The sequence below is a fragment of the Rhineura floridana genome, chromosome 3, assembly GCF_030035675.1.
Source record: "Rhineura floridana isolate rRhiFlo1 chromosome 3, rRhiFlo1.hap2, whole genome shotgun sequence".
Classification (NCBI taxonomy): domain Eukaryota; kingdom Metazoa; phylum Chordata; class Lepidosauria; order Squamata; family Rhineuridae; genus Rhineura; species Rhineura floridana.
In genome coordinates, this window is record NC_084482.1 from 201,672,040 (window position 1) to 201,698,192 (window position 26,153).

The 26,153-nt window shown below is 44.2% G+C and overlaps 1 protein-coding gene across 2 annotated transcripts; it reads right to left on the bottom strand.

The window, feature by feature from the left end:
- Window positions 1-6,036: 6,036 nt before the first annotated feature.
- Window positions 6,037-16,647, bottom strand: LOC133381114 (zinc finger protein OZF-like). Of its 2 annotated transcripts, none has more exons than XM_061619698.1 (4): window positions 16,182-16,647; window positions 13,754-13,858; window positions 9,618-9,747; window positions 6,037-8,665 (listed from the first exon to the last, which is right to left on the bottom strand). In XM_061619698.1, exons 3-4 carry the CDS (start codon window positions 9,745-9,747, stop codon window positions 7,275-7,277), a joined length of 1,521 nt encoding a protein of 506 aa, XP_061475682.1. In that variant the 5' UTR covers window positions 13,754-13,858; window positions 16,182-16,647; the 3' UTR covers window positions 6,037-7,274. The 2 variants fall into 2 exon arrangements, with proteins under 2 accessions (XP_061475682.1, XP_061475681.1); XM_061619697.1 differs by having other exon boundaries at window positions 6,038-8,668.
- Between the last annotated feature and the right edge of the window lie 9,506 nt (window positions 16,648-26,153).

Below are 26,153 nucleotides of genomic sequence, written 5' to 3' on the forward strand. Positions count from 1 at the left end.
CTCCAGGTAGGGCTGGGAGACAACCCTGCCTGAAACCCCAGAGAGTTGCTCCCAGTCAGTGCAGGCAATGGGGGTCATAGCATAGTTTGCATGCAGAAGATCCCAGGTTCAATCCCCCGCATCTCCAGGCTAGAGTGGGAAGAGGCCCATTTGAAACCCTGGAGAGCTGCTGCCAGTCAGTGTAGGCGGTACTGCGCTAGATGGACTAATGGTCTGACTCAGTATATAGCAGCTTCCGATGTTCCTAACTGAACTGGCGCTATGTAACTACTGATTGGCTGTTATCAGGGCCTGCACACAAGGAACGCTGTCGGAGATCACACCGTTACCTGCCACTCCTTTCCTGGGCTAGGGAAACAACTCTAGTGTTTAGAGAATTCACTGATAGTTATGTGAAGTGATTGTCCACTGAGGACATGACGTAGTGTTCTTAACCTATGACTTAGAATTACCTTGATTTTCAAAATAATAATTATTACCTGAGGTTTAACATTCTTGTTTTATCTTTTTTTCTTCCTTCTGTCTGTTTAAATAAACTACTTTGATTTTGTAAGACTTTTTTATGTCTTGTTTATTATGATAATCCTGTTGATGTGGAGCTGGATGGGAAGTTAATTGGAGTAAATTAATTGAAGAGGAGCTGATTTGGGATGATCTGGGCGAATGTTCTTCAACCTTGGGTCCTCAGTTGCTGCTGGACTACCAACTCCCATGATCCCCAGCCATCTTAAGCAATGGTCAAAGATGGTGGGAGGTGTAGTCCAGCAACATCTGGTGACCCAAGGTTAAAGCACACTGATCTGGGTGGCAAGTTTGGGGTTAGGTGCAAATTAATTGATTTAAATAGGAAATTGTCTTGCCTTCTGTAAAATGGGTCAAATACATGGTTTGGTGTTCTGGGCGCCAACCCCACCTTTGCCTTGTACTCAGTTTCTTGTAAACTGTATGTTTGTGTCCCCCAAAATGAGAAACAAATGATGGGACCTTTCCTCATTTGTTCTTGAGGGTACAAACATACAAAACTATTATATCTTAACGCTCTTTCCTTTGTTGTGGGGGAGGCAGAGGTACAACCAAGACCTAGTTTTTTTTTGGGGGGGGTGCAAGTAAATCTCCAGTTTAGGGAGATGCAAGCAAGGCCTCCAGTTTGGACATAATGCATGTTAATATAGGGATGGTGTGGGGGATCAGTCCCCTTGGAAGAGAGCCATAGCTGAGTGGCAGAGCATCTTCTTTGTAGGCAGAAGGTCCAGGTTCAATCTCCAGGTAGAGCTGGGAACATTGCCTGTCTGAATCCCTGGAAAGTTGCTGCTGGTCATAGCTTCTTCAACCACTGTTCTTCAACCATGGGTCCCCAGATGTTCTGGGATTACAACTCCCATTGCCCCAACCAGCTTAACCACTGGTTAGGGGATCATGGGAGTTGTAGTCCAGCAACTTCTGGGAACCCAAAGTTGGAAGTTGGTGTAGACAATATTGTGCTAGATGGACCAATGGTCTGGCCAATCGAAGGCTGTTTCCTATTTTCCTTGTACTGTTTGGCTGCCAATTCTCTCCCCACCCCACAACGTGTTTATCTCCTCCCCCCCCGGGGCTTTTTGTTAAAAACACGTGGCCAATCTTAAATGTGCTATTTTAAATGCACTGCTAATGTAACAAGTGGTTCAGCCCTTAGTCTTTGGTCAAGCCACTGCCCCAGGATGTAATGGGTGGTGGTCAGGGACCTAGTTTTGGTTCAGCTAGTTCCAGAGGGATGCTGGTGTGGTATCAGCCCCCACTGGAGGCTGCACAGCTGGGGGGCAACTGTCATGGGGGCAGGAATAGAGGCGGAGAGACAGTGGCTTACTAAAGATGAGAATGGCAGGAGTTGCCAATTTTGGGTCAGTGGGCACCTTGGAATTCTGAGAGCGTGCTGTGGGCATTAGTCACAAAATGGCTTTTGTGGGGGCATGGCAGGACACAAAATGGCGGATACATCTAAAAGGGCAGAAAAAGGCACAGAGGAACAAATGGTGCAGGCACACATCCATGGGGGGGGAAATTACCTACATTAGCCATCACTGCGTTTGCTCACAGAGAGCTTTTTTCACCTCATTTCTGTCCAGAAAGGGAGGGAGGGTGGGCATCCAGCCCTGGCGTTCAGTGAAATGTGGGCATGTTTAAGGGTGTGTGTTCAATGTTGGAAAGGCTGAGCCAATGCAAAAAGAAACTGAGTAGGAATAGCAAACAGTCTCCCATGCTGTGTGAATTTTTGAGAGGATATAGAAGGTACTGGCAGGCAGCTGCTGATCCCTGTAGTAAGGTATGATCTGAAGGCCTCTGATGCAGCCAGTTTCCTGAAGGTAAGTAGGTCTGGATATGGTCAGTGGGGTAACCACTTGGGAACCCCAGTGCATATTGCATTGAACGCCACCATGAAAGAAAGGTGAAATCGTCAATTGGTTATGGCAGCCAACTTCTGCCCTTCTAGGGTACCCATGAATTTTACTTTATAGAGGACAGTCCTTTATTTGACAGAGGCCTCTATTTGAAGGGCTGTCTGGTCCAACTCCACTTTAAAGATAAACGACGAACATGGTTGCCACAAGTGCCGTTTGCAGTATGGGGGTGGGGAATCCTCAGGAAAAAAAAGACTGACACTGCAAATAGGCACACCCCAAGGATTTCTTGAAGAATTATAGTTCCCCTCCCAATTTCTCTGCCTACAAATAGTGTGGAGAATGTCAAGAGGTTACATTTGCACACAGTTCTACTTCAAATCCTGTTACTCGCAAAGTCCAGCTCCTTAGGTGACCTTGGGCCAGTCACTCTCTCTCCCCAGCCTAATCTACCTCACAAGGACTGTTGTGAGGATACAGCAGGTGGGGAAAGAATGAAGTATGGAGCTCCTTGGAAGCAAGGAGGGATTAAAAACTAAAGTAAAAAGCAAATAAATATTGTCTCTAATTTCTTGTAATCTGTGATGGAAGAATCAGCTCCTAGTGAGACTTCCTCTTCCGTGCATTTTTCTGTTTCTTATTTATTTATTTATTTGTATCCCACTCTTCCTCACAGATATAGGAGACTGCTGGACAACCCCACTTATGTCCCCATTTATACTGTCTACTTCTGTCTATTCCCAAATGTGGACAGCATATGGAACATAAATGGGAATGATTCTTGTGACACCTCCTTGCATCCTTCAAATTCCACCCCAAACCCCACTTTTTCTTTGAATCCTTGGCATGACCCATGGCCCCTTTGTCCTACTGTAGCAGTCCACAAGCTTTTGGGGTCTATGGGCACATTTGGAATTTTCATACATTAACATGGGCATCACAACAAAATGGCTGCTGTGCGTGCACGTTGCCCTTCACAAAATGGCTGCCCCCTCTTTCTTCTTTCAGGACCACTGCCCCAAACTCTGCCGCTTGGTGTTGACCCATGACAGGGCCTTTTCAGCAGCAGCTCTCCATTTGTGAAACACCATTCCTGGTGATGTGCATCTGTCTCCCTTGTTATTGACTTTTAGGAGGAATGTTAAAACATTCCTGTTTACCTAGGCATTTGATGGCTCAAAGACTGTTCGTGGCAACCCTGAGATCACTGTTTTTAGGGGAGGGGGTTCCCAATTGTTTTGTTATTGATATGTTTGCCATCCTGGGCTCCTTTAGGAGGAAGGGTGAGATATAAATTGAATAAAAAATAATTAATGGACCAGAATGGCAAGCTGCAATTTCTATGTGCTTTGGTTAATACAATTTATTTGTCCACGAGGGTGATCCAAGAACTGGAGGAAGATAATCAGCTAACACCAGAAGATGAGACTACTTGTAAGAGAAATACCAGTAGGATCTGCAACAAAATGTTGCAGTGTAGGGTCCTGCTGTTCAGGATTCCATTGGATTAATTTTGAGGGCTCCCTCTCATGCTCAAACACCCCCCAAATTTTTGTACTTCCTCAAACCTAAGCTTGCTGCTACCTGCCTCTCTTATGCGTGAGTGGAGCTTCTTTGACCAAGTAATAGCATGTGCAGCCTGCACATTGGAAATGACATCCTCCAATCAGTGGATAATTGACTCTTTAGTGCAATATACAAAATTAATCTCTCTGATTTATAATCTGCCTTTCCTCCAAAGGAGCTCAGGCCAGTGTACATGTTCTCAAGTTTTATTCTCTTAATAACCTTGTGAGGTAGGTTAGGCTGAGAGGTAGGCTAGACCCAAAGTCACCCCATGTAAGCTTTGTGGCTGAGTGGGGTTTTGAATCTGGGTCCCCCAGACTGAGACCTACACACTAACCACAATACCTCCCTGCCTCCTTTTCTGAAAATAAAGGACCATCACATATGTCTTCTGCCCTCTGCCTGACAAGGCACCAGTGAGTTCTGATTAATGCTGGAGGCACATCCAAATAGCTGCTGGCCTTTACATTTTCAAAGGAAGAGAAGCCATTGTTTCTTTGGTTCCAGCAGGCCTTGCTGCTGCCTGCATCTGACATGGTCTAATCTAATTAAGTCTGCATAACATCTGAATTTCATTGGACAAACTGCCAATTGAAACTGGCTTTTTCACTATGCCTAGGAACATCTTTCCCTTTCCTACCTATTCTCCTGCCCCCAGGATGGCAGAACATGGACTTTCTATGCAGGTCCCACCTTCAGCTGAGAAAGACCTCTGCCTGGAAATCCTGGAGAGCTGCTGCCAGCCAGTGTAGACAATACTAAGCTAGACAGACCACTGGTTTGATTCACCAGTTTCATATGTACATAATGGACTGCCTTCAAGTCCATTCCGACTTCTGGTGACCCTATGAATAGGGCTTTCATGGTAAGCGGTATTCAGAGGGAGTTTACCATTACCTTCTTCTGAGGCTGAGAGGCAGTGACTGGCCCAAGGTCACCCAGTGAGCTTCATGGCTGTGTGGGGATTCAAACTGGTCTCCCAGGTCGTACTTCAGCACCTTAACCACTACACCACACTGGCTCTCATATGTACATAACACCCCCCCTAAATAAGAATTCCAGGGAACTCACATTTGCTCACTATTTTGTGGTGTATGAAAAGTCATTCTGGATCAGATCAAAGACCAATTTACTTCCAGCATCCAGTGGCCAATCAGATACCTTTGGGAAGCCCATAGGCAGGGCATGAAGGCAATAGCCCATTCCTATGGTCACTTGCTAGCAACAGTACTCAGGCGCATATGGCCTTTAAGGCAGCTATCCTATACACCAGGGGTAGCCAACATGGTGCCCTCCAGATGTTTTTGGACTGCAACTTGCGTCAGCCCCGGCCAGCATGGGCAAGAGCCAGGGATGGTGGGAGCTGGAGTCCAGCAACATGTGGAAGACACCACATTGGAAACTACTGCTATACACACTTCCTTGGGAGTAAGTCCCCCTGAACTCAATGAGATTTAAGATTGTATAGGATTGCACAGTAAACCTCTGTTATTTTAATGGTTTGTGCTAGTATGGATATTACCCTACTTTGCTTTTGGATTTATTATAATGGAGCAACGTGGCTATAGTTTTGTTCACAATAATTTTTTTAATCTTTTAGGCAATGGAGGGAAACCTTTTTTGGCCTGAAGGTCACATTCCCTTCTGGGCAACCTCCCAGGGGCCACATACCAGTGGTGGGTGGGGCCAGAAGCAAAAGAGGGCAGAGCAATCAATGTAAATATTACCTTTGTACTGTAGGCTACTTTCTACACACACTCACATGCCCCTTTCTGTCTTCCACCCAGGCAAGCAAGAGGCATGATCAGAGTGCAAGGACACATCTGAGCCAAGCAAAAACACTCAGGGTGTAAAGCAGCACAAATGAGGGCTGTGGCCTGGAGAGAGTTCCCCAGCTAGAGAGGCCTGAGGTCTCTACCCCTGTTTTAAGGGTATATAGGACTTGTGGTTGTTTTTGGGTGCAAGAACCTAATTCCTCTGGAATTTGTATACACTGAAGAGGATGGTTGGAAACCTAGAATTTAACATGGAAAGCACACACTTTGCATATGAATTCTACAGCCACTGCATCTGCATCATCTAAATTTAGTATCATTGGAGTCTGAAGTGTGTATGAATTTATACACTTAGTTTCCAGTCAACCCATCTCATCACCTCCAGGCAGGGCTAACAGTGGCTGAAAAGAAATTAATATGGAACAAGTGTATGAAACATCATTTTTTAAAAAGACAAACTCAAAATCACCCTAATGAAATAGATTTTAGTAGCTGCATTCATAGTAGCTGCACACAAAATATTTCAAGTTCTTTTGTATCAGCAGCAATTTTTCTTCTTTTTTATAGGAACTAGCCCTGAAAAAGACTTGAATAAATATTTGGAACTCCTAAGGGGCAAGCATCAAACTTGTGGATGCTCAGGCCCGGGGTCCATCACATTTTTCTAGGATAAGGTAAAAGTGTCCCCACACTTCTAGCGCGAGTCGTTTCCTACTCTTAGGGTGATGTCTTGCGACGTTTACTAGGCAGACCATATATATGGGGTGGGATTGCCAGTTCCTTCCCCGGCCTTTCATTACCCCCCAGCATATGCCAGGTACTCATTTTACCAACCATGGATGGATGGAAGGCTGAGTGGACCTCGACCTCTTTTACTGGAGATTCGACTTCCTCCTTCCGTTGGAATCGAACTCCGGCCGCGAGCAGAGCTTCGGCTGCGTTACCGCCGCTTACTACTCTGCGCCACGGAGGATCTTTTCTAGGATATATAAATAAAAAATATGGACCATGTTCAGCAACCATATTTTCAGCAGTGGGACTGATAGGGCTAGGGCAAGGCAAGGAGGCCAACAGTAGATCGATCCACAGCCAAAGAGAGATGGAGCCAACTAATATTGGTTTTGTCCCTGTTCTTTTCCCTACCGAGTTCTTGATATCCTCCTGGACTGGGTATATGTAAGAAAGCAGGCCAGTGGGCTTGAGGGTAGGCTGAGGTTGGTGGGGCAGTGCCCCATTGGCTCTAATGGACCAACCTCCAGTGATTTTCAGCAACCAAACCAGATTATCTGATTATTTATATGGTGGAAGCTAGCAACGATTTAACTTCCATCAAGCTGTTTCAAGAATCTACCTTAGATGTGAATTTTTCAACTGCAAATGATAATTTCAACCTGAGGTTTTGCCAAGGAAAAACAAATCTGTGTAGTTTCACTCATTTGGTTTTAAATTTGGTATCTAAATCTCTTCCCACTGTCTTAATTCTTATGACATTTTCATGCCAAACTGTTTTCTGCATGAACATCCTAAATGTCATATTCACATGTAGGTTTTCTGTTTATGGAAACAGAGGGATTAGTGGACATTTCCTCCCGCGTTTGTATGGTTTCTCATGTGTATGCACCCTTTCGTGTTTTCTACAGTCAGAGCTAGAAATAAAGCTTTTCCCACACTGGTAGCACCCATAAGGCTTCTCTCCTGTATGGGTTCTCATGTGCTTAGTAAGGGAGGATCTGTGACTTAAGCTTTTCCCACACTCAGGGCATGAATACGGTTTCTCTCCAGTATGGGTTCTCTGGTGTGTGATAAGGTTTGATTTCAAATTGAAGCTTTGCCCACAATCTGAGCATTTATAGGGTTTCTCGCCTGTATGGGTTCTCAAGTGTTTAGTGAGGGAGGATTTATCACTAAAACCTTTCCTACAGATGGAACATTCATATGGCTTTTCACCAGTGTGGATTCTCCTGTGTGTAATAAGGTTTGACTTCCAATTAAAGCTCTGCCCACAGTCTGAGCAGGTATAAGGTTTCTCCCCTGTGTGTAACCTTTTATGGTTTATGAATTGATAGCTTGTGCTAAAACTTTTCCCACATTCTGAGCATTCATATGGCTTTTGGCCAGTATGCTTTCTCTTGTGTATAACAAGGTCTCCTTTCTGATTAAAGCTTTTCTCGCAGTCTGAGCATTTATGAGGTTTTTCTCCTGTGTGTGTCCTCCTGTGTGTAAGAAGATGTGATGTCTGACTAAAGCTTTGCCCACAGTCTAAACACTTATATGGTTTCTCTCCTGTGTGGATCCTCTGGTGTTTATCAAGGATTTTCCTTTGACTGAAGTTTTGTCCACACTCTACACACTTATAAGGTTTTTCCCCTGTGTGGATTCTTACATGTGAAACCAGATTCCCTTTCTGACAAAAGCTTTGCCCGCACTCCAAACATTTATACGGTTTCTCTCCTGTGTGTATCCTTTTGTGTTTTGTAAGGTAAGAGGTGGTATTGAAGCTTTTTCCGCACTCAGAGCACTTGTAAGGTTTCTCTCCAGTGTGAGTTCTCTCATGTACAATAAGGTCTGCTCTCCTGTTAGCAATTTTCCCACAGTATGTGCATGTGTACAGCTTCTCCCCTTTTTGCATTTTCTGATTCTTGGGAAGGCCAGAGTCCTGACGGTAGTTTTTTCCACGTTCTGAGCCCATCTGCATTGCCTCTTGCCTCCAGGGTTTATCTTGGAAACTTCCTTTACATGAGTCACTATCACCTTTCTCATAAAGTAAGTTGTCTTCTGGCCTAATCCATTGATTGTTTTTCCACTGGAATTCTTGAATTGCAGAGATCTCTTCTGCCTCAGGACTCTGGAAAAGCATCCCCTTTGTTCTTTCCAAGGATATTCCAACTTGCTGAAGTCTTTCCAGAGGAAAAGCCTCCTTTGCACTCAGCCATACTTGATCACTGCCTACTGGAAGAAACAGAGAACCGTAATATCAGTTAAAACCTGAACTGGGAAGAGAAGAAATTTCTACCAAAGGAATAAAGTGAGGTACCCAGTCTTCTATACTAACACTGAACTCATTCTCCACCTGTGGATCCTTATGTAGCCAAAAAGGCATCAGTCGCACACACCCGAGAGGGAGGAACGAGCAGGAAACCCAAAGCTTTGCAGCAGTACAAAAAGTATTCAGGAGGGAGAAAAAACCTAATGGGGGAAAACCCAAAATCAGCATAGTGAGGACTGAGCATGCTCAGTTGCCATAGAATACTGACTAAGGTTGTGAAATGTGACCTGTCAAAAAAGATTTGGTTGACATGACAGATATTGCCAAATATTGCATTTATCCCTCATTTTATTTTAGATTGAGAGACCTACGGTTTTAAGCAGCAGTTTTTGATTGACTGATATATAAATATAAAAGAGAGATATGAAATGACTAATTGCAAATAATTCTTTACAAAAACGTTAAAATATATGTAAAAACCAAAAAGTTTACTAACCAAATTAAAAACAGAACAAAACAACCACTCCTGAAACTGATACGGAGGTAGCCTAAAATATCTCATTTAAAATCTTTAAGGTGATATCTAAATGATAATCATATAAGGAAAGATCTGAGTATGAAACCATGCATGAACATGAGAAAATAAACCACCATAGCAACTCCTGTTACAAGAAGCAACCAAAATAACTCTTTCATTTAAGCTAGAACCAATTGCCTATACAAGGGATGGGGGTACCTGTGGTCCTCCAGATGTTGCTAAACTACGACTCCTCTAATCTCTGACCATTTAATTGGTCATGCTAGCTGGGGCTGATGGGAGCTGCAGTTCGGCAACATCTGGAGGGCCACAGGTGACTCACACCTGATCTAGAAATTTCCCGACAGCATTATCTTTCAGATTTGAATCCTTACCCAGCAAGCTGGCCTCCTTGTGACCCTCCTCCTTCACTTCCAGAGAACTTTGGCCCTTCAAAGGGTCTGAGGAATCCTGCATTGACTTGAGGTACTCAATTGCCGCGTCCTCAACAGATCCTGGTGGCATCTGAAATAGAAAGCAGGGTAGGCCCTGAGGGACCAACTACATGGGATGACCTAAGGCCCTGGAGTGATGCTAGGTCAGGAGCACTGAGGGAAATTAAAATACTTTCCAGCCACACAGCACTCATTTAGAACATTGCCACACTCCCATCCCTACCCAAAGATGCCAAGGATAGAACCTGGGACTGTCTGCTTGCAAAGTAGACACTCTTCCCAAGCTACTGTCCTTCTCTGCATAGATCCCTAGGCCATATGCCCTAATTCAGAGGCAGGAAAAGTTCCAGGATCAGATTCCCCACCACCCCCATGCATAGAGGCCACCATAGCCTCTACATCAGTGGTTCCCAACCTTTTTCGTTTTTTGCTGGGACCACTTGAAAATTGCTGAGGATTTTGGCAGACCACAGTAATTCTTCTGCCTGTTATACCAATTGAAATGCACTGTCCTAGGTGCTGTACGATTTTTTAATTGTATTTTTAAGACTTTCTATTTCTTATATTTTATTGTGTTACAATCTGAATTCTATTGTAATAAAATAAAGTACAATATAAGAAATAAAAGAAGCCAAAAATACAATCAAAAACCAATATGAGTATTTGATGTGGACATGCCACGGACCACCTGAATGGAGCTTGCGGACCTCTGGTGGTCTGCAGATCACAGTTTGAGAACCCCTGCTGTATGGAGAGAATATTGAGGGTAATGTGAATTCTCTACCAATTGCTATTAGTCACGATGGCTATGTTGTATCTCCACTGTCAGAGGCGGTATACTGGAAATCACACGTGGGGAGGGTGCCCTCCACGCCTCTCTACTTGGCCCTCAGAACTCTTCCCAGGCCATGCCCCTCACTGGCCCTGCTTTGCACCCCAAGCGTTTTCGCCTGGCTGGAATGTGTCCTTGAACTCTAATAATGCCTCTTGCTTGCCTGGACGGGGGATCGAGAAAGGTGCAGGAATGTCTACAGAAAGTAGCCTGCTGTAGAATAATGAAATTCCTATTAGTTGCCCTGCCAACCACGGGTTTGTGGCCCTTGAAGAGTTGCCCAAGAGGGAACTCAGCCCTGAAGCTGAAAAAGTTTCCCAACTCTTGCCTTATAAACTGCATGTGTGTTCGGCTTTCATCCTTTGTGGCACAGCTTTGCAGTGTGGGCTAAATTACCTCTCGGGCTTCCTTTGCTTCTTGGCCATTGAATTTCTCAAAGCATTGGCTGGGAGTGTCCTTCTCCTCCAGAATCTCTTCCTTCACTTCTACTAGCCTGATACTGGCCTCTTGAGGGTCTCCACTGAGGCCTGGTAGGGATCTTGACACATCTCCTCCTCTGTGCTGTTGGCCGCCATCAACTCCTTCCTTGAAGAAGGCACAGAGTCCCTCACCATCCTCTCCTAAAATGGGCTCAACCAGCTGTAGAGCTTTCCTTTGAGAATGAGACCCCTGTATCATCTCCAGGAATCCCTGCCATTGGGATTCCCAGCCCTGCTCATTTGGTTCTTCCTTAATGGGTTGTGGAGTGGCCCCATTTAGAAACTCCCTGATGGCTTCAGTTTGGGCAATGTGGGGCTTGTCTGCTCCCACCTCCAATCCCTCCCCTGGTCCAGGTCCTGGAGGGTCTTGCTCTTCCATTTTTATTCCTGACTGCAGCTCCTGGACTACAAAGGATAGTCTGTGTTAAGAAATTCAAAGTGATGCATATCTGGCCAAAAAACAACAACCAAAAAAACTCCCCCTCAGGCATCCACGACCCAGCACCCGCAGACACCAGTGTGCCCATGAATATCTCCTATGGCACCCATTAAAGGTCCCAGTAAACATCTCCTATTCTTCCTTCTGTTCCAAATGGAGGATTATATGCAAAGAGTTTCGCTCTGTGAGATGCTGACTGATGTATGTAGCTTTTTCCCTGTGATGAGGGGTGGCATGTTCACATCATTTTGTGTCCCTGTCTCTTTTTCTGTTCTTTTAGATGTGGCTGCCATTTTGTGTTGTGCTATACCACCCACAGCACCCATTTTGTTTTATGCTATCTCCCCTATGGCAGCCATTTTGTGACTGGCACCCACACCTTCTCAAAATTCCAAGTGTACCTTTTGAAAGCTCCCTAAAAATATCCTGGGGAATTCAGCTGCCATCTTCACAATGAATTGACTCTTAGAAATTAGAGTAAAGGAAACTACTTGTAGAACCCCCAGCAGGAATGAGGCATTAAGGGGAGAGATGCACAGCAAGTTCAGGCTTTTGCTGTATCCATGAATGGGAGGAAGCAGCATGCGTGCACATCACCCTAGATGCTCAGTCCCTGACCTTCACTTTGTTGAGTGGGGGTCTGGAGAGGTCGTGACTCCTGGATACAAGCCAGATACAGAACTGGGGACTGCAGAGGCCCAAGATGAGGAGATGGATCAAGCTCGGGGCTCTGAGCCAGCTGCTGCACAGCAGGAGAGCACAGCGCCTGAGGCTGTAGGACAGGCGCCCCCAGAAGAACCTCCTGGACCGCCAGGGTCTGTAGGACCAGAGCCTAGATCCCCATCGGTGCCTTCCCCCAAGTCTGCAAAACCAGATGCCTCCCATCATAGTTCACTAGTCCATCAGTGCAGGGAGGGAACCAGGAGGAAGGCTATGGAGCAAAGGAGGAGTGCCGTCTTCAGGTCAGAGGTTGGGCCCTTTAACACCCTGAAGGCAGCTAAGCCCCAAACAGTACTCGAGAGACTGAGGTTTAAACAGCCTCGGACTGCGCACACACCATCCATTTAAAGAACATCCCGCCCTCCCCAAAAGAATCCTGGGAACTGTAGTTTGTTAAGGGAGCTGGGAATTGTAGCTTTGTGGGGAGTAAACTACAGTCCCAGGATTCTTTTTGTTTGGGGGGGGGGAGATCTGGTTTAAATGTGCTTCAAATGTATGGCATGTACTCAACCTTAGTTTACTCTCCTCCTCTGTTGCTCACGCAGAGCTTGCAAGTTGATCCCTCAGAGCTATCTATGGTCCTGCATTCTTCTGCCTCACCTACTTCTCCATGGGATCCAGTAGCAGACCAGAACACAACAGCAGAGGTTTAGTTCAGCCATAAAGCACAAGCTCCCAGAAACTACTGGGAAGCATGGGGACCGCTTTTCCTATGGCACCCTGTGCTAAAAAACCTTATTTCCAATAGTTTGCTGTGTCTTTGAAAACACTATAATACATGGGAATTACACTTCCCAGTGCACCCTGTGTCTTTGGACACTGGCGAGCATGCCCAGCAGCAGGCAGGGCTTTAGGCCCCACCACAGTCATTGTCCTAAGTTCTTCAAAGCCACCCCACCCTCAGTAAGTTCTAGAAACTGGGGGTGGGACAAGGGAGAGGGCTCCTGTGAATGATACATTTCAAATTAGGCCTGAACTACGGAGAAGCCTGGGTCAATCCAAAATAATAATATAGCCTTTAAAGTGGCTATAGTGGCTGTAGTGCAGTATAATCATTAAAAACAAAACAGGCTTGGCTTTTAGTTTTTCAGCTTAAATGGATTCAGTTTATGTGAGGAAGCCAAGAAAAAGCCATGGTTTTAGATCCTGTCTTGTTCTCAAATCTTAGTTTATATAATACACTGTTCCACACACTTGGATGTTACAAGAAACTGTGGGTGGTTCAAAATTGGAAGTAGAATCATTCAGTCTCCTTCTCATGGGTATGAAAGAGGAAAAGAGGGGAGGGAGGAGCTTGTGAGAGCCCAAGGCTTCTTGTGGCTTGTTATTATAACAGGACACCACAATTTCTCATGACATCTGAACCAAGCCACTGAACAACCTCTTAAATCCTCGCAAAGAGTTTTGTCCCTCTGCAGCCTTTGCCGGGGGGGGGGGGAGAGGCAGGCAAGGCTGAACATGCCAAATTCCCTCAGCCTTCTTATCCTCATATGTTCTGCATCCAAATCCCTTTATAATCCTCGATGGTTCTCTTTCATACCCTTTCTGAATTGTCAACCAAATTGGAAAACGTGTGGTCAAAAGGAGAAGAGAGAGAAACTGTTACCTGCTGACTCTTGGATAAGCCTCTGTAGTGGACCTGATGGCGGCTGTATGCTAACTGCAGCTGTCATGGAAACCAGAGAACACTGAAGGACAGCTAAAAGAGACACTGACAGGAAAAATAAGATGGATTGAAGACAAAAAAGCCAAAACAAGAACAGGACATAAATTCAGCCATATCACAAAATTAAAACTGGCTGGATTGAACAAGCTCCATGTGAACTGCTGGGGCTGTCATCACAAGAACAAGTGAGCGGCAAATTGTTTCACCCATGATTGTCAGACTACAGAAGATACAGGAGATCGGCTTTCTCAACAGCCTTTTCATTCAAGAAGCAGGAGAACATTGCCGTGCTCATCTGCTTGTGAGCTTCCCAAAGGCATCTGGCTGGCAACTCTGAGACCACAATGTGGGCCTAAATTTTAGTATGGCCTGGTTCACATGATACATTAAGCAGGCCACATCCACACCATACAATTTAAAGCACTCTTCTACCACTTTAACACTCATGGCTTCCCCCAAAGAATCCTGGGAACTGTCATTTGTTAAGGGTGCTGGGAATTGTAGCTCTGTGAGAGGGACTCTTAACAAATCTCAGTACCCTTCACAAACTGCGGTGCCCAGGATTCTTTGGGAGAAGCCATGGCTGTTTAAGTGGCAGAAGAGTGCTTTAAATGTATGGTGTGGTGGGACCTTTGCCAAACCTTGCCTTAGCAAGACTGTGTGAGTGTGCATGCTCCAGGAGAGGCGCTCACAGTCACTATGCTCCTCCAAGGTCCTTTCTGCTGCTGTGCTGAGCTAAAGCCAGGTTTGGCTCAGCATGTTGTCCAAACCAGGACTCGTGGTTAAAGCTCTCCTCTCATTCACCATGAGCTGTAACCAAGGTTTGTGTGGCAGACAAGTGGCAATGATTGGGGTGCTAGAGAAGCCCCATCAAATGTATTTATTTATTAAGTTTCTATCCCCTCGTCCTCCCAGAAGGAGCCCAGAGCAGCAAACAAGAGACAAAACACTAAAAACATATTGAAAATGGAAATGGATTGCCTTCAAGTCGATCCCGACTTATGCCGACCCTTGAATAGGGTTTTCATGGTAAGCGGTGTAAAGAGGTGGTTTCCCATTGCCACCCTCTGAGGCTGAGAGGCAGTGACTGGCCCAAGGTCACCCAGTGAGCTTCATGCCTGTGTGGGGATTTGAACCCTGGTCTCCCAGGTCATAGTTCGGCACCTTAACCACTACACCACACTGGCTCTAGAACATCTTAAAAGCAAAAATATCTTTAAAAAAACATTTAAAACACCTTAAAAAGAAATTCCAACACAGATGCAGAGTGAAATAAGGTTTCTACTTAAAATGCTTGTTGAAAGAGAAAGATCTTCAGCAGGCACCAAAAAGTTAAGAGACAATGCCTGTCTAATATTTAAGAGGAAGGAATTCCAAAAGGTAGGTGTCACAACTGGCACTTAATAAATAAATTGTCTATGGTGCTGGTGGCCTAACCATCTCTCAGTCGAACAGGCCTTGCAGGATTGTTATGATAACACAGCGGCACACATGCCATGCACACTGCCCTATGCTTTGTGGGGGTGGGGGAGGGGTAACAAGACTAAAATAAATAGATAGCAGAAGGTACAAGTCACAGGTGTGAGGAACCTTTGGCCCTTCTGATGTTGCTAAAGTACCGCTCTGATCAGCCCCAGAAAAATGGCCAATGGGCTGGAATGATGGAAGTTGTAGTTCAGCAACTTCTCGGGGGCCAGTGGTTCTCCACAAAGTGGTATAAGAGGAAGGCAGTAAATAGGGACTTGATGGAATAATGTCATTAGACAGAAGAAAAGCCAGTTGATGCTTTTATGAGGAAGGCTGGCTAATCTCTTTATAGTGACTTAATGTAAGGCGGGGTGGGGAACCTGTGGCCCTCCACATGTTGCTGAACTATAACTCCTATCTTCCCTGACCATTGTTGACTGGGGCTGCTGGGAGTTGGAGTCCAACCTTACAGAGGAACACTGTGCTTTATACACAGACATTGGTCCATCTAGCTCAGCATTGCCGGCATTGACTGGCAGCAACTCTCAGATGGGCGACATTCCCAGCTCTACTTGGAGATGGTAGGGACTGGACCTTTGCATACTAAGCACGTGCTCTGTCACTGAGCCACAACTCTTCCCTAAATGCAAGACTGAATGTAGCCTTGTAAATAATCCCACCAATGTTACTAGCCTGGAAGACTTTTTACTAGCCCACTAAAAGGCTAGTTTATTTTATTTATTTATTTAAAAATATTTCTATCCCGCCCTTCTACACTATAATAGGGCACTCAGGGCAGCTTACAATAATAAAATCAAACACTTACACAATAAAATTGTAAGCAGTAAAATCACAAAAACATTCTCCAGGGTTTCAGACAGGGAGTCTTTCCCAGACCTACCTGGAGATGCTGCCAGGGATTGAACCTGGGACCTTCTGCGTGCAAAGCAGATGCTCTAACCACTGAGTTACAGCTGTTCCCCTACATCTGCAGAGCCACGGGTTTCCGACCCCGATTTAAGATGCTTGACAAAAGCGTAAGGGTGTCACAATTCTTGTCTTGTCCAGTGTGCTTTTACATTAACGCCTTCTCCTCGTCCGGTGCTTGGGTGGACCCTCTTGCTGGGACAGGCTGCACAGACACCTCCAAGATCTGGGGACTTGGCATTCCCTCTCCCTTTTTGTAACCATGCCCAGGTCATTGCAGTTCCATCCCCTCTCTGCTGTTTCTTTCCCCTTCTCAGCTTACCTCTCCCTGCTGCTTGCTGCCCCTGGGAATCACATCCCAAAAGCCAAAGTCTCCTAAACAATCTCCCCCAAGCCCCAAGACTATTTCTTCTACCAAAGAGGGGTGGGTGAGCAGGAACGGGAAGTCCACCCTGTCCCACTTGCCTATCTAGGAATGAGAGCTTTATCAGCTTAACCCTTTCCTTAAAAAACAAAGGACACAGAGGCCACTTTTATGGAAGGTTGGTGGGAAGCAGATGTTTTTAACTAACCCCTTTGATTCAAAATAGATCCATCCCCTCTCTCCTCATCCCCACCTGTCTTTTTCTGTATCTGTAGGAGTGATTTCATTCATTCGTTCATTCATTTAACTTGTATAGCACTTTATACTGTAACAGAAATCTCTTAAGTGGTATGTATATCCCAGCAAAAATCAATTTAAAAAATACAATACAGATCAGCAGTGACATGTACTCACATGTCACACTCAACCAGCGTACAATCTGTGCATATGCAGTGCTTCTTTTTTTTGGTAAAAAATGAGGTGCTGGTACTAATATCTTGATAAAAAGTGCCATGGGTGACGGCACAAAATGGTTGCTATGGGCAGCAAAGAGGTGAGATATAAGAAAAAGAAGAGTCATTGATTTGGTTCATTGACAGTGCAATCCTGTATTTGTCTACTCAAAAGTAAGCCCATTGAGTTCAACTGGGAGGGCAGAAGGCAGGGAGGCCAACAGTAGGTGGAGCCAGAGCCAATCACAGGCTAAAGCACAGTCAGTGATAGGCAGAGCCAACTAATTCTAGTTTTGACCCCATTCTCTGCCTTGCTGAGTTCTGCAAGGGCAACACTGAGGCTAAGCCTTATCCACAAGGCTGGCAGCAGCCTGCTGCAAGCCCCAGCCCACCACAGGCCCCCGCCTCCCCCCTGTGTGTGCATGAACACGCTCTAAAATATGCCCTGGTTGCATCATCTTGTGCATTATGCCTGCCATCACCCAAGATGGCGGTGGGGCTGGGCGATGACAGGAATGCATGCTGACGCATGAAGTGAAGGAACTGGGCATATTTATGTGCCTGCCAGCTGGGAGCTCATGTGGGGATGATATCGGCTGCAAGAGTGGAGTTCCTGCTCCACAATCCATGCTACTGTCAGTTGCGGCCCACAGCCCGATACTGGCAGGGATCTCAGAGTGTGAGCTCCACTCTCCCAGCGGCAGGGGCCCTTAGCTAGCTGCAGGGCCCCCGGCCAATGCCCAACCTTGCCATCCACTGGCGCCAGACCTGCTGATCCACACCACACCTTTAAAGCACATTGCTTCCCCACAAGAATCTTGAGAACTGTAGTTTATTAAGGGTGCTGGGAACTATAGCCCTGTAAGGAGTAAACTACAGCTCCCAGGATTCTTTGGGGGAAACCATGTGCTTTAAATGTTTGCTGTGCATGTCACATAAGGAGGGGGAAGCTGACAGGCAGGGCCAGCCCTGGACAGGGTGTGAATAAGGAGTCAGGCAGGTCAGGGTTGCCTGAGCGCAGATGAGTTTGGTGGCACAATGCCGTTAGCCCTAATGGACCAGCAACCGCTGATGCCAAATAAGTGTGTATAGTGTTGCAGCCTGAGCTCTCATTTAGTATGAAAAAGTAGCCTTGTTAGCCTGTTGTGGCAAAAGCAGCAAGGTGGCATTTAAAAACAAAGATTTCTTTAATTCTGACATAAACTTTCATGGACACCACCTCCAGCAGATGTGCCTGTGACGCCCTTCCCTGGCTCTCCCTGTCAGGTTCCTACCTGCTCGTGGTTACTGCCTGTCTCTAGGCACCACCAGGGACTCCACCAGTCCGGACTGTCCTTTTTTATGGTTTCTCTCCCCGCTCTAGCACAGATCTCAACAGATCCCCCTGCTAGGCAGCACCACCAGTCACGTCCTATAACCAGTAGTCCCAGAGACTCTGCCTGAGTCTCTCTATCTGGTTACCTCTGTGACTGCGAGCTTAAGCTGTCCCCAATCCCTCTGTATCAATGCAGATAATCCTGGTTTGCTCTGAATACTTGTGGTGTTATTCTTCCCTTCCCCGCTGCCACCATTTGTCTCCCTTCAGCCTTGGTATTTACCTTACCCTCCCTTCTGGTCTGTGAAACCCCAGCCAAGGATCAGGCCTTTGGTAAACCAAATATATTTATTAAATAACAAAGATAACAAGATTTCTTTATAAAGGCACTTAAGCATATGGTTTCATCTATCCCTGAGGTACTGGTCTTAGTATTAATCCAAACTCCACACTCTCCTCACATCCACCAACTCTCCACACAAACTCCTCTCTAAACCCACCAAAACAACCCTCTCAAGTCCACCAACGTCCACACAGATTTAACTGTCATCCTTCCATTTATACTCTCCGTCCTTCTCCACCCTCAGCCAATCATCCAGCATTCTACTGCCCATTCACTCCCCCCTCCTCTTTCACTCCACCTACCATGTATCTTCTATTCAAACAGCACTTACCATATATACACTAATACAGGAACATCACAGTGCCCACAAACGTTTATGCCCTCATAAGCATTGTTAGCCTTTAAGGAGCCAGAAGATTATCTGTCATTTAGTAGAATGTATGTCTGAGGGCTGCAACCTCTACATGCACTTACCTGGGAGTAAATCCTATGGAACTTAATGGGGCTTACTTGTGATATGGCGCTCCTCCTCCCCCTCAGCTTGCCAAGAGACACCCTAGGAGGCAAATCACGTTCATTCCCCATTTTCAAAATTGCAAATTCCCGAATGGGAATTTATTTGCCACAGTGACGATCCGCAAAACCAAACCCAGCCAATGAAAGCCACAGCATCTTTGCACCGAAAAGAGTTAAAGGGCACAGAACAAGAATGCCTAGATAGGCCCAGCGGTTTGACAAATTGAGCGACGGTTGTGAAAAGTAAAGCCCTCTTTCCTCTCTCTCTTTGAGGATTCCTTGTCCTTGGAGCAACTGGGTGGCTGCTGCAACTGCAGAGCCCCCAGAGCCAGTGCAATGCAAAGCCTGCCTGAAGCAGGTGAGTTAAAGGAAGGACAGAAGATGTGGATTGAGGGGGAAGGGGGGAATCTAGTAGTAAACCTCCTGGGAGAGCAAGCAAGGTGTGCGAGTGAGAAACATCAGCATTTAGGGCTCAATAGAGACCAGGGCTTTTTCTCCTATCGCAGATCTTAAACCAATATGGCAAAGCTAGGAAAGTTATGTTTGTGCTCAACCCTACTGTTGTGAACAATGGGTGCTGTGCTTATCTCATATGTATTGATAATGATGATTTATTTCCTCATGAGGGCGGTGGTCTCTTATCCAGTGGAGAGTGGTGCGTTAGGGCAAACGGGGCTCTACCCTCAGCCAGCCTGCAACTGTCTACCTTCTTAAGTAACCACCAGTCCGGGAGGCTTCTCCACCTGCTCTTGCCTCTGGCTCTGGCTGTCATTGGCTCTGGTTCCACCTACTGTTGCTCTTCCTACCTTCCGCCCTGCCAGTCCCAACAGACACCAGCTACCATTGCTCTTCTCCATTTAGCTCAGGGATGGGGAAAGGGGGAACTTGCAGCCCTTCAGATGTTGTTCGACTGCAATTCCCAACATCCCTGACAGTTGGCCACACTGGGTGGGGCTGCTGGGAGTCGAATAAGTCTCTGATCTAGCTGTGGCGATGACACGTTTCTTCCTCTATTTATCTGACACACACGCACAGTTGTTTATTTGATTTATGAATCTCTTCCTATAAGACATCCTGAAGCAATTTTAATAAAAACTTTGATTTCAAGACCAAGACAGGTACAGACAGGGATAAAAAAAAATATCCACTTAGAAGGGCTTACATTTCCCATAATCCCTGACCACTGGCCATGCTGGCTGGGTCTGATCGAAGTCAGAATCCAACAACATAGGGACTTCCGGAAAGGATTGCTTCGCTTGTGCCTGCCTCTGAGACGAGCTCTCGTCTCGTTTTAAAACCAGTCAAAAGGGTTTTTTTGACTGGTAAAAACTTTCTCCCAGGCAAGGGAGAAACGAAGAGATCATCCACAAGCTTCGTTGTGTTTGTTGGGGGACTTGAATTCATTAGGATTGCCTATGAACGAAGGACCAGCCAGCAACATTGGACAGAGCCAAGGAATTTCAAGCAAGCTCAAACTAATTAAGTGAGACATTTTTCTTTTCTTCAAAGAAAAACAGATTCTAACAGGCAAGCATTCTTCTTTCTATCCTTGTCATTTGGCTTATATTGTTGCAGTAAAGAGATTTGTTAAAAGAATCAGCAGTAAAGAATCCCTGGGTGAGTTATAACTTTTCTCTTTTATACACGGAATTAAGGCGGAAGGAAATCGAAATAGCTTATCTTTGTTTTTATTGCAAAAAGCTGGCCTGGAATTGAGAATTATAAAGATACAAACGGATGAGAGATATCTAATCTGAGGAGAAAAATTTTGATTTATATGAACTTTTGAGTATTATATGTCTGGGACTATTTTTTCTGGTCTACTTCATTTTGACGAATCTGCTTGTTCTTTATGCCACTAACTATTTGGACGCTGTGAACTAAATTTGTTTTGCATTCTTGGACACAAAAGAGATAAGGCAGTTTGTGCTGTCTACATTATGATGTCATCAGGTTTGGAATATTAACTCCTTTGTTGCTGGAAAAAGAAATAAATTGCTCTTTGCTTGGGAATAGTGCTATATTGGAAATTGAAGGGTTTTTTCTTCTTCTTGGTTTTAAAAATGACAATTAAGAAAGTGGCTGAGACCCTGGAATTAAATATGTTTCAGAAAATAATGGATGAGATTGAGATAACGAAACAAGAACTGAGACATGGCAAACAAGAGATGAAAATTGAATTTGGCAAAATGAAGGAGGAGCTGAAAGAAATAGGGGATTTTATGAGAGAGGAGGTTGATGAGATCAAACATATAACTAGACAAGCAATAGAAGAAGAAAGAAATATTAAAGGGAAGATGCAAGTCCTGGAGATTGGAACAGATATATCAAATGTGGAACTGGAAAAAGATTTGGAGTTTATGGACCTTAGAGATAAAGATTACTGGACTTCCCAGGAGGATCCCTACGCCTGTGCAGCCTCTGAGACGAGCTCCGTCTTGGATGAAACTTATCCAGTTTAAATTCAGTCAGAAGGCTCTTTTCTGACTGGGAATAATTTCTTCCGGATAAGGAAGAAACGTGAGATTTCCCACACAGCTTTGTTTTGATTGTTGGAGTCTGGAATTCGTCAGAATTGTCTGTCTTCCAGCAGCTCAGACAGAGCGAGGATTTTTATGCTAGCTCAGCTGGATAAGTGATCCATTTTTTTTTTACGGATTAACAGGCAAACATCCTCCTGTCTACATTCATCATTTTCTTATCTATACAGCTAAAGAGATTTGTCAAAGTAACAGCAATTGAGATAACCTAGGTGAGGTAAGACTTTCCTTTTTTTATTCACGGAACTAAGGGGGAAGAAAATATAAATAGCTTATATTTTTTTTATTGCAAAAAGCTGACATGGAAAATAGCATTTTAAAGATTACAACGGACGGGAGATTTCTGATTGGAAGAGATAAGAAATCTTTTTGATTTATAAGACTTTTGTGTAATATATGGCTGGGACTATTTTTCCTGATCTACTTTTTTTTTTTTTTTGACGAATCTGCTCATTCTCTCTGCTACTAGTTATTTGGACGCTGTGAACTAAAGCCGTTCTTACACTTCCGGGCAGATAAGAGATAAGGGCTGTCTAGCGTGTGACGTTAGTTGGTTGGAAAGATTAACTCCTTAGTAACTGGTTAAAGAAATAAGCTGCTCTTTGTTTGGGACATTGAAAATTGAAGGAGTTTTGTTCCTTTGGCTTTAAGAATGACAATTAAGAAGATCATGGATGTACAAGAAGGGACTTTATCTCTAGACATATTTCAGAAAATAATGAATGGGATTAACTCAATAAAACAAGAACTGAGAAATAATAGACAAGCGTGGAGAATTGAATTTCACGAAATGAGACAGGAGCTGAAAGAAACTCAGGATTCTATGAGAAAGGAGAATAAAGATAGATCTGGAAAACAAAAAAAGGATGAAAGAGAAATTAAAGGCAAGGTTCAAACTATGGAGATTGGCTTAATTATGGACATGAAAAAAGATTTGGATTTCCTGGCTGTGATGGATCCTGGAGACAAATATTACAGTTTGGAATTCAGCGCTGTCCCTGAAGGAATTGAAGAGATTGGAGATAAAGATATTATCGGTTCAAAAACATTCCTGGACTGGAAGGATTTGATGGAATTTGAAATGGAGAAAGTTAACAGAATTAATCCCTGTTTTGTGTCAATGGAAAAATCTTCAAGAGATGTACTAGTGTATCATGTGGAAAAGAGGAACAGAGATGCGGCTTTGCAACAATACTTCAGTGATACGTTTGGATTTGATGGCAAGAAAATATCTGTGATGGAGGAAATTCCTATCAGACTTTTATTATATGACTATGACAGCAAGATTTTTGGGTGCGTAAAGATGGAAGATGGAAGATGGACCCAATATGGATAATGACAGAAGAGCGATTTAAAATTACTGGACTTAGTAGATTTGATGAGTTGGATTAATTGATATGTTTATTTAGTAAAAAAAATTGATTGATATATATCTCAAGGATTGGAAACTTCTCTTTGACTTTTTGTGGAAGATTAAAATGATAGGATGTTAATGAGAATTGAAACTAACTAAGATAACCGCTGGAGGAAGGTGATTTTATAATCTATTAAGAGATAGGTTTGTTATACATTATAGATTTATAGCTGAATTATAGCGATTTGAAATTACTGGACTTAGTAGATTTGATGAGTTGGATTAACTGGCATGTTTATTTAGAAAAAAAATTGATTGACATATATCTCAAGGATTGGAAACTTCTCTTTGACTTTTTGTGGAAGATTAAAATGATATGATGTTAATGAGATTTGAAACCAACTAAGATAACCGCTGGAGGAAGGTGATTTTATAATCTATTAAGAGATAGGTTTGATATATATTATAGATTTATAGCTGAACTATGACAAATCGGAAGTCAATATTCTTTCTTTTTTAATATATATTTTTTTCTTTTTGTATTGTACTAGTTATTGATTTGTGTTGTTTTCTTTTTGTATTGTTTTGGTTTTGAAAATTGGAATAAAAATTAATTGCAAAAAAAAAAAAGAGATAAAGATTACTGTTTGGAATTCAGCGTTGTCCCTGAAGAAATTGATGAAGATATCAGAGATAAAGCTATCAATGTTTCGAAAAAATTTCTGGACTGGAATGATGTGATGGAGCTTGAAATAGAGAAAATTTATAGAATTAATTACAGATATGTGACAATGGAAAAACTCTCAAGAGATGTGCTAGTGCATTTCGTAAAAAAGAGGAACAGAGATATGACTTTACAACAACATTTCAGTAACACATTCAGAATTGATGGCAAGGAAATATTTGTGAGGAAGGAAATTCCCATCAGACTCTTATTATATGACTATGACTATGACAGCAATATTATTATGGATGCAAGGATGGAAGATGGAAGATGGAATTAACACTGATAATGGAAGAATGGCTATTGAAATTACTGGACCTAGCAGACTTGATGAGATGGATTAATCGACATGTTTATTTGGAGAAAAATCGATGGATATATTTCTCAAGGACTGGAAACCTCTCTTTGACTTTTTGCGGAAAGAATAAAGTGATGTTAATGAGATTTGATGATTAATTAAGATAACTACTGGAGGAAAGTGATTTTGTAATATATTAAGAGACAGGTTTGTTATATATTATAGACCTATAACTGATCTGCGACAAATCGGAAGTCAACATTTTATTTTATTGTATTAGTTATTAATTTGTTTTTGTTTTGTTTTGTTTTTTGAAACTTTGAATAAAAAAATTAATGGAAAAAAAAAAAGAATCCAACAACATCCAGAGGGCCACAGGTTCCCTACCCCTGATGACAACCCTCTGAGAATGAGTTATAGATTATCGATACCTGTAGTGCAGTGGCAAATTCAGAAGTGCCCGGTCCCTTCATGATAGTCACAGCCACACCCCCTTCTAAGATTATACAACCTTCTCAGATTGTAGAATAATCTGGCCAGGTTTGAATACTCCTTTCTGCCTATTGATCCTTATTAATGCCTTCTCCCACAATAACAGACGTCCCTAGGAGTTAATCAGCATGAAAGGGGAGTCTGTCAGGTACTAAGAAGAGTCTTCTCAGTGGTTGACTACTTACCTCCTTTCGCTCTGATTGGCTCCAAACAGCAGGAATCTGCAAGGAAGCAGGTTAGAAGGCTCTTTTCAGCGGCCAACACACTCTCTTTTCATGGTGATTGGCTCATAGGGTGCTGGAGACATAGGGACCCTGCTCCCAAAAAGGTAAGGGGTCTAAGATCCCCCCGAGACCCTGGACGACTACACTCCTGATCAATATGCATGATATATTTTTATTAATAAAAACACTCTTCTGGGGAGAGTAAATTTGTCCAACTTTCATTGCCTGTTGCTTATTGGCATCACTTTCCTCCAGGAATAAAAATGGAGGATCAAGACCTGAATCTGGCAAGAGATGGGAGGCAAGTGCTTCTTGCTGGGATCGCTCTGCAGCCAATTAAGCAAGAGCGAAGTGAGGGTCCACAGGGGGGCTGGGAATCTCAGTGGCAAGAGTTCCTGAAGATGATGCAGGCCCCACATTCAGGGTGGAAAAGCTCACAGGTGCTTCAGCATAGGTCAGTGGGAGATCATAAGGATATCTGGGGCTCCTCTGATGTCAGTGGCTGGCCCAGTAGAAGTGAGGATGTGACCCTAACCCCGGAAGGTCTCAATGGAGAAAGCCAGGATTCTCTGCGAAAGTGAAGGAAGAGATTCTGGAGGAGGACGCCCTCAGCTTGGAGATACGGTGCCAACGCTTCAGGCGGTTCTGCTACCTGGAGGCCGATGGCCCTGGAGACGTTTGCAGTCAACTCCAGGCGCCCTGCTATCGGTGGCTGAAGCTAGACACACCAAGGAGCAGGTTGTGGACCTGGTGATCCTGGAGCAGTTCCTGACCATCCTGCCGCAGGAGATGCAGTGCTGGGTCCGGGGACGTGGCCCGGGGAACTGCACTGAGGCAGTGGCCCAGGCAGAGGATTTTTTGCTGATGCTCTGCCAGAAGGCAGTGAGACCAGAACGACAGGTGAGACCTTTGCATTCTGTTCACCTTAATGAACCCATGGAGAGCAATGGCACCTCTGTTCATCTTGGCCTGTATTTAAGAACGTAAGAAGAGCCCTGTGCAGTTAGGCCAAAGGTCCATCTGGTCCCAGGACCCAGGTTTTATTATTTATTTATTTGATTTATATCCCACCTTGTGATGTTCCTGTATTAGTGTAAATAGGGTAAGTGCTGGTTGTATAGGAGATACATGGTAAGTAGAATGAAAGAGGAAGGGGGAGTGAATGGGCAGTAGAATGATGGATGATTGGCTGAATGTTTAAAATGGCTGACAGTATAAAAGGAAGTATGACAGGTAAATCTGGGTGGATGTGAAGTGGATGTGAAGTGGATATTGGTGGGTTTGAGAGAGTTGTTTGTCAGGAGAGCATGGAGAAGGAGAAAGG